General features: G+C 50.5%; 1 protein-coding gene across 1 annotated transcript; it reads left to right on the forward strand.

Moving 5' to 3' along the window:
• The first annotated feature begins 289 nt into the window (after positions 1 to 289).
• Positions 290 to 6,333, forward strand: LOC146353059 (galactose-3-O-sulfotransferase 3-like). The gene is made up of 2 exons (XM_084835590.1): positions 290 to 478; positions 5,090 to 6,333. The coding sequence occupies exons 1-2, from the start codon at positions 375 to 377 to the stop codon at positions 6,240 to 6,242; spliced, it is 1,257 nt and encodes a 418-aa protein (XP_084691716.1). The 5' UTR covers positions 290 to 374; the 3' UTR covers positions 6,243 to 6,333.
• The last annotated feature ends 2,053 nt before the right edge of the window (positions 6,334 to 8,386 follow it).

Raw genomic sequence — 8,386 nt, forward strand, 5'->3', positions numbered from 1 at the left:
CTTTAGTCTCTTGGGGAGGGGGTCAGACTAGCATCTTCTAAATGTTGGTGCGTGCGCTGGAAAACCCCAGCATGTAGCAGTTACTGTCTTGAGGCCATGAGAGTGAAGCTGCACCACTTCCATCTGTTTATTTGGCTTCTGCATTTCTTTGAATGGTCTGTGGAGGTTCTGAGCCGCTTTAGGGAGGTGAGATGAGGCAAGGTGCCCATTGCCTGAGAGGCTTAAGTGGCTACTCAGTCAAAGCCTTGATCTGGCAATTGCTGGGAGCTGAGCAGTGCTGGGAAGGGAAGAGCAGTCTTCTCAGGGAGCACCTACCCCAAGCTGCTGACTTCCAAAGTGGGTGCTGCTGTCATCCTGGATAACCGCCTCTGAAAATGAACTGCTTCTGCCTCTCAGTTGCCACCTGGAAGCACCGCTCCTGGCTGCTGGCTGCCATCTTCCTACTCTTGCTGCTGCTCCTCAGACAGCTGACCAAGCAGTGAGTATTGGCAGGGGGGTGGGGGCACTTTTCACCGGGGGTGTAAAGCAATTGCTCACCTTGATTTCAGAAGGCCGGGGCTCATAGCCAAGGCAAGAGAGGTGCGTCTCTGAGCAGGGGCGAGTGTTGTTCCCGCTCCGCTGAATAGCCAACAGCCAGTGCCTTCGAATCTGGGATGAGGGCAAAGGGCTGTTGGCCTACAAGAAATGGCTTCCAGCTTGGTTTAGAAATTAGACACCCTATGTAGGACCTAGGCAGAAAGGGGTCTGGGCACAGAGTTTCATGCGTTGCAGCCAGCCACTCTGCAAGACTCCCTTTTCAGTGTTTGCACCTGTTGCAGCTCTCGATCATAGAATAGTAGGGTTGGAAGGGGCCTACAAGGCCATCGAGTCCAACCCCCCAATGCTTGCTTGCTGTGCAGGCGTTGGTGTTCTGTAACTTTCTGCTCCTTTAAACATCTGCATGGGCCATTTCTGGTGCAGGTGTGGAACGTAGAGAGTTGTTGACCCAGGAGGACTGTGGGCCGTTCTTCTGATGGGGCATAGCCACATGGGATACCTAAGGTCCTTCATATTTGTGGTACCCTCACCCCCTCTACCTTGAGCAACATACTGTTTTTGGAAAGCTAATGAAATTACTGCAACCTCTAGACCCAAGCTCTTTGAATGCAAATGCAGCCTGCAGGTACCAGAACGAGAACACCAAACCTGAGCTGTCTCTACCCCCCACCCCTAACTGTGATGTCTACAGCACAGCACCCTGCCAGCATGGGGCCACGTGAGAGGGGAGGAGCAGTGCCTGCAGCTCCAGGCTTGCAAATAAGATCTTCACTCTGGCCGAATTAGATGAGAATAGCATACCCTTGGCTGCCTTTGAAGGCTTCCCCGTTACTTTAATAGTCACTGGTAAACTGTATTAAGATAGGGTTGTAGTTACTCCAGCTTTACCCCTCGGCCTGCATCCTCTCTGTCTATGGAGAACAGCGATCAAAGCTTGCTGTCAGGAGTAATGCTTCACATAAAGGCTGTACTTGGTTTACTGAACTGTGACAGCTGGCTGCCACCCTCTACCCCAGACTTCAGGCTTGTGGGCTCTACTTAATATTTTTACTATAACCCCAAGACCCACCAACTGGAGCCCAGTGTAAAAGACAGAGACTTAGAACTAAAAAAAAACAGTGACACTGAGCACATACTGAGCATAGGACTTTGTTTTCAGTTCCAGAACTGAACTTACAGTCCTGTCCTTTCACACAGAAATCCACTCCTGGTTACCGTACGCTCTCCTCAATTTAGCAGGCAAAGTTAGGTGAGACGTTACTGTTCAACCAATGGGAGGCAGCAACCCTTGGTGATCACCCAGAGATCTACTGCTGGGTCCTGATCCACCTTCTGCCCATCCCTGCTCTAACCTTCCAGTAGATAAGCACATTGTCACATGATGAGCTTATAGCAATTCCCTGGGCTGGGTTTACTTCGGGAGGATGGCTAGGTTTCTTATTTAACATATACAAAGGACATAAAGCAGCAGTCAGACCAAAATGTTTTCAGTTTGATACATGCCCGATATGCGGTGGAAGGAAGAGGGAGTGCCTGCTGCTGCCTGCTTGCTTGCTGCTGCCATAAGTGCTGTCATCAATGCTGCTCTCTTCCTGTGGACTTCTGCCTGATCAGAGCTACAGTGGACTTCTGCCTGGCAGACCACCATTCCCTGCAGGACTAGGCCCCCTGGGTACTGAACCAGCTATCAGCCCACCCTCTGATCTATTGGTGCTGCTTTTGAATGCCAGGTCAGTCCATAACAAAACTACATTTCCATGACTTGATTGTGGATGAAGGGGCTGACCTGGTTTGTATTACTGAGACCTGGGTGGATGAGTTGGGCGGGGTGGATCTGTCTCAGCTCTGTCCACCTGGGTACTCAGTGCAGCACCAATCTAGATTGGTGGGTCAGGGGCGGGGGGAGGAGTTGCCGTCATCCATAAGGATTCCATCTCCCTCACGAAGAAACCCATCCATCCTAGTGCCAGTTTTGAGGGTCTATACCTTGTGTTGGGCCAAAGAGACACAACAGGTTTGCTGCTGGTGTACTGCCCACCCCGCTGCCCAGCAGTGTACCTGCCTGAGCTGGCTGAGGTGGTCTTGGCGGTGGTGCTGGAGAACCCTAGGACTGTGGTTCTGGGGGATCTCAACATCCATGCTGAGGCTATCCTGACAGGGCCCGCTTGGGACTTCATGGCAACCATGGGGCTGTCTCAGTATATCACTGGCCCGACATATGTGGCAGGACAGACACTGGACCTGTTTTTTGCTGTTGGGTGGATGAGGGGTGATCTAGGGGTGGGGGTGGGGGTTCAATAACCATGTTGTCATGGTCAGATAATTTCCTTGTGAAGTTTGGTTTGGTGGTAGCAGATCCTCCCTGCAGGGGTGGGGGGGCCGATTAAGATGGTCCGCCCCTTGAGACTTATGGAATCCGATGGATTCCCAAACACTCTGGGGGATTTTCTGGCTGATAGGGCTGGCGATTTGGTCAAGGCCTTGGTCTCACTATGGAATGGTCAGATGGGAAAGGCTATCAATACAATCACCCCCAAGCACCCACTCTGGTGCTGTGGAGCCCATCATTCACCTTGGTTTACACTACAGAAGATCTACGGGCAATGAAACAGGCCAGACAACAGCTGGAATGCAGGTGGCGCAGGTCTCGGAGCGGGTACAAGTGAAGATTAGCAAAGACTTCTTGTGCCTACTATGTGGCAGTGAGGATGGCAAACAAAATCTTATTACACCTCTATTATTTCATCCTCAAAATGTCACCCAGCAGAATTGTTCCAAGTGGTGAAGAGCCTGTTGGGATCTGGCTCGGGCTCAGAGAAATTGGGACTGGAACCCTCCTTCATTTGCTGTAATACATTTGCTCAGCACTTCGAGGAGAAAGTTGCTCGTATTCGCTCAGAACTTGACACCACAGTTATCGCAGAATCTGGGGAGGGGTCTAGTGCTCTGTCTGGTTGTGTTTCCTGGGAACAGTTTCGGTTATTGCAGCCTGATGATGTGGACAAGACGCTTGAGTTAGTCTGTCCCACCACCATCTTGGCTAATATGATCTAGCAGGGGTGGATTGGCTGGGTGGTCCAGGGAGTGGTAAATGCTTTGCTCTGTCAGGGGGTGGTACCTGCTGCCTTGAAAGAGGCTGTACTACACCCTCTCCTGAAGAGGCCTTCCCTGGACCCAGAGGTGTGTGAGAACTATTGCCCCATTGCTAATATCCCCTTTTGGGGCAAAGTGCTTGAGCATGTGGTGGCTGGGCAGCTTCAGATGTTCTTGGAGGAATCTGATTATCTGGACCCATTTCAGTCTGGTTTCAGGCCAGGGTACGGCACTGAAACAGCCTTGGTTGCTCTGACTGACAGCCTACTCTGGGTGAAAGACAGGGGGAGTGCTACCCTGTTGATCTTCCTGGATCTCTCGGCGGCTTTTGATATCACTGATCACAGTATTTTGCTGGATCAGCTCTGCGGGATGGGAGTTGGGGGCACTGTGCTACAGTGGTTCCGCTCCTACCTGCGGGCCTGATCCCAGAGAGTGGTATTGGGGGATTCCTGTTCTACCCCACGGCTTTTAAGGTGTGGAGTGCCACAGGGTTCCATTCTATCCCCCATGCTGTTCAACATCTATATGAAGCTGTTGGGTGAGGTCACTAGGAGTTTGGGGGTAGGGTGTCACCAGTACGCTGATGATGCTCAGCTCTACTTCTCCTTGTCATTGGAGTCAGCTGGGATGGTGAAGGTGCTGGACCAGTGCCTGGAGGCTGTAATGGGCTGGATGAGGGCCGATAAACTGAAGCTGAGTCCTGACAAGACAGCAGCTCTGTGGATTGGTGGTTCCCAAGACCGGGAATTGGGTAAGCAACCTATCCTGGATGGGGTTGCACTCCCCGTGAAGAAGCAGGTGCGTAGATTGGGAGTACCCCTAGGTCCATCCCTGTCACTGGAGCCCCAGGTGGACTCCGTGGCCCAGAGTACATGGGGCCAGCTTCAGCTGATCCGCCAGCTACGGCCTTTCCTGGACAGAGATAACGTAGCCATAGTAGTGCATGCGCTGGTAACTTCCCAATTAGACTACTGCAATGCAGTTTATGTGGGGCTGCCCTTGAAGACAACTTGGAAGTTGCAGGTGTGTCTGTGCACGTGTGCACGCACATGCACACACACATGGAAAAAGATGCTCCTGAATGTATTAGTCGTCATTTTCTGTCAGGACTTGAAGTCTTGAAGTAGGGCATGATGGGACAGGAGGCTGAGTTATTTTATTGATAACCCAATTAAGACCAGCTTCCATAACCTCTAGTATGTAAATTGTACAAAGCAGCTGCAGGCTGCTCTTTTTTCCCATAAGCCGCCTCAGACACCGGCCCTGCTGTGTGCCATCTCACTGCTCAGGAGCCCCTGTGCCCCAGCTGGTGCCCTGCAGATACTCTGGGCTCCCATCAGCCCCAGCCACCGTGACCAATGCTCAAGAATGCTGGGAGTTTTGGTCCAAAACATCTGGGGGCTGCTCTACCCTAAGCCTTGCAATGTAACGCTGCTTCTGCTGCCTTCTCTTGCAGAGAAGTACTGTGGCTCAGCCCTGGAGAAGAGCTGCTGCGCCTGCAACGAAAGCGCACATCTCCTCGCACTCTGGCTGCTCAGCAGGTGCTGGGAAAGACGGGCTTCGAGGAACAGGGAGGCCTCAACATAGTTTTTCTGAAGACCCACAAAACAGGCAGCAGCACCGTGCAAAATATCCTTTTCCGAGCCAGCGAGCACCACAACCTAACTGTGGCTTTCCCCCTCTACTCCTTCCAGTTTGCCTACCCAGAGCGTTTCTCCAGGGCATTTGTAGAAGACCTTCCACCCAGGGCTGCTCACTTCAACTTGCTCTGCAGCCACATGAGGCTGGACCCTGGGGCAGTGCAGGCCCTCATGCCTTCCCACAGCGTCTTCCTTACCATCCTGCGCCACCCCGTGCAGACATTTGAATCTGTCTTCCACTACTACCGCAGCATGGTGCCTGCCTTCCAGCCGCTGGCCAACCACTCCAGCCCCCTCCTTGCTTTTCTTGAGGCATCAGCTCAGTACTATAATGCTCAGGATGTGAGCAATGGGCTGGCCAAGAACCCCATGGCCTTTGACCTGGGCCTGGATGCAAGTCAGGAAGAAGCATCAGGCAACCAGTGGTTCAGGGAGCTGGAAAGGCTCAATCAGACTTTCCAGCTCGTGATGATTGCAGAGCACTTTGATGAGTCTCTGCTCCTGGCACGGGAGTTATTAGGACTAGACATGGAAGAACTGGTGTATGTCAGGCTGAATGTCCGTCATAAGGAGGGGGAGCCTCTTTCTAAGGCAGTGGCCCAGAAGATCCTGGCCTGGAACTGGTTTGATGTGCAACTCTACAATTTTTTCAAGAGTGTTTTCTGGCGCAAGGTGGAGCGTTATGGCTACATGCGCATGAAGCAAGAGTTAGATGTTTTCCGGGCATTGCTGCGGGAGACTATGGCCAGATGCCTGGCAGGGGATTCTGTTAGACCAGAGGACATGGCTGATGACTTGCGGCCTTGGCAACCAGGCAGTGTCACTATTCTGGGCTATAGCCTGAAGCAGAACCTCACCTATGCTCAGTACAGCGCCTGCTTCCGCATGGTCTTACCTGAGCTCCAGTATCATGCTTACCTCTATTACAGGCAGTATGGAAAGGACATGCGTCCTCTCCCCACCACATAGTGAGGGTGCCACCTATTATTGGGGGGGGATATAAGGTCCAGTCCTACAGCTCCTCCATCCCTTGACCTCAACTGCCTCACCCATCTGATGGAGGGGACCTTGGAATTTTGCAAGAACAAAGCCAGAAGGTCTGAGAGCAAAGTCAAATTAGAGCCCTCCCACGAGGAGGGAAAATTCTCCTGAGAATCAAAATGGACGGAACAGTCAGAATCAGGAGGGGCACCTTCTCATTTCACATCTGCATGTTCATAGTTCCCTATGACACACTCTAGAGGTGGGCAATGGGATATCTTTGTTCTGAGGGTTGCTTAGCGGCAAGATCTTGTCAGCCTCTCCAGTAAACACCACCACAGTGAAAGAGGATGCCACTTCTGGACCCTTTGCTATCCCACCTGCCTCTGTGGGGCAATATGACCATTCTGCTGGCTCCAGCACAAAGGAGAGCAGGATGAGACCAGGAGAAGCCATAGTCATGGTGGAGCTGTTCTACTCAAAACAGGATTGCAAGGATGTATCCTCATCCATTTGTTCTGCCCCACCCCACAACAGGCAGCTGTATATTCCCTCCAAACTTAGGTTAAAGTTTTGTGCCATGACCCCCGGTTCTGTGCTTCTACCCATAAGGTTGCACTGATGCATCAAATGTGGGTTTGTAGTTAACAAATACAAAAACCAACATTGACATATCCCACCAAACCCATGCCAGCATTTTGTGCTCTTTTGAGCCGGAAACCCTGAGTTTTGTGCCACCACCGTAAGCGTGAAAATGACATACCCAGAGATAGGGTCCTGGTGAACCCTAAAAAAATGCACGTTCTTGTCTTCACTCTGAACCTTTGCCAAATGTTTGTGCTAGTTTTGTTGCTTTGTGACTCCTCAGTGACATTACATGAAATGGTAGCTGAAATCATATTTGCTAGCGCTCCTATCAGTAAACAAACATGCTTAGCTAACGCTGTAAGTTGCAATGCACCTTAACATTCCAATCTATGCACATCTGTTCAGAAGTAAGGCCCACTGCATTCTATGTGGCCTACTCCCAAGTAAGTGCAGTCATAAGCATGAAGTGACACAAATGGGGCAGGATGCTAGATTTGCTGGGCACAATATCAGCTTCTCCATCAGCAATAATCAGTCTGCTTTCACCGGAGAACCTCACAAGGCAGATTGGCCACAGCAATGCAGATTTAGCTCCACGCTTGTCAAAGAAACATACATGGTACTTGTGCAGGCCAAGTCAATGTGCTATTCACTTGAAAGTTAAGTCTTGCTGAGTTCCATGGACTTTTGCCCTCATGAACACCAACATTATCACATTCTTAATGTTTGAAATGCTGTATTGCAGTATTTCTGAACAATCTTTGATTATTTCAATTCAAAAAATGGGGGTGTTTGATGGTTTTAACTTCCAAAATGTTCTGACCATCTGATTAACAGAAATCAAGCAGATGATGCTTTCCCAGGAGGAAAATGCAGTAAGGGAAGAGTTCCACCTGTTATTATTATTTGCCTGCTGGCCGGATATTAAAGACATGAGGACCCAGCCATGGAAAGCTGGCAACCCTACATGTGCCACATCACCTTTGCTATCTTCCCATTACCTTCAGAGTAAAAGAGTATTTTACACTGATAACAGCACTGGAGGCTACAGTTGAGATGCTCTTGGGGTCAACAACGCAACCTTATGTATGATATTTATAACCCAATGCTATGCATGTTTACTCAGAAGTAAATCTCACTGGGTTTAAGAGGGCTTACTCCCACATAAATGTGTAGAGGATTGCATCTTTGGATTTCAGTGGTTGTCAAGGAGCACACTGCCACTAAATGTAACATGGTTACATTCGACAATGGAACCAATGACCTAGGGAGGTAGTGGGCTGTCCCACACTGGAGGCGTTCAAGATGAGGCTGGACAGCCATCTGTCAGGGATGCTCTGACTTGGATTCCTGCATTGAGCAGGGGGTTGGACTTGATGGCCTTGCAGGCCCCTTCCAACCCTACTATTCTATGATTCTGTGGTGCAAGACGCTGTGCCCAGTCATACACTGAGTTGAAGTCTATGTCAGGGTCTATAAGCTCCTGCATCACTGGAAAATTAAACCTCTGTAAGATGCTAAGCAACGTGGAAAAGGGTGCACAA

Source organism: Heloderma suspectum, chromosome 2 (assembly GCF_057233095.1).
Source record: "Heloderma suspectum isolate Gila_16-S chromosome 2, 16-S_ref, whole genome shotgun sequence".
NCBI lineage: Eukaryota > Metazoa > Chordata > Lepidosauria > Squamata > Helodermatidae > Heloderma > Heloderma suspectum.

Coding starts and splice junctions, on each gene's coding strand:
- LOC146353059 (XM_084835590.1), top strand. CDS start 375: ATGAACTGCTTCTGCCTCTCAGTTGCCACCTGGAAGCACCGCTCCTGG. Junction 479..5,089: donor CTCAGACAGCTGACCAAGCA/GTGAGTATTGGC, acceptor CTTCTCTTGCAG/AGAAGTACTGTGGCTCAGCC.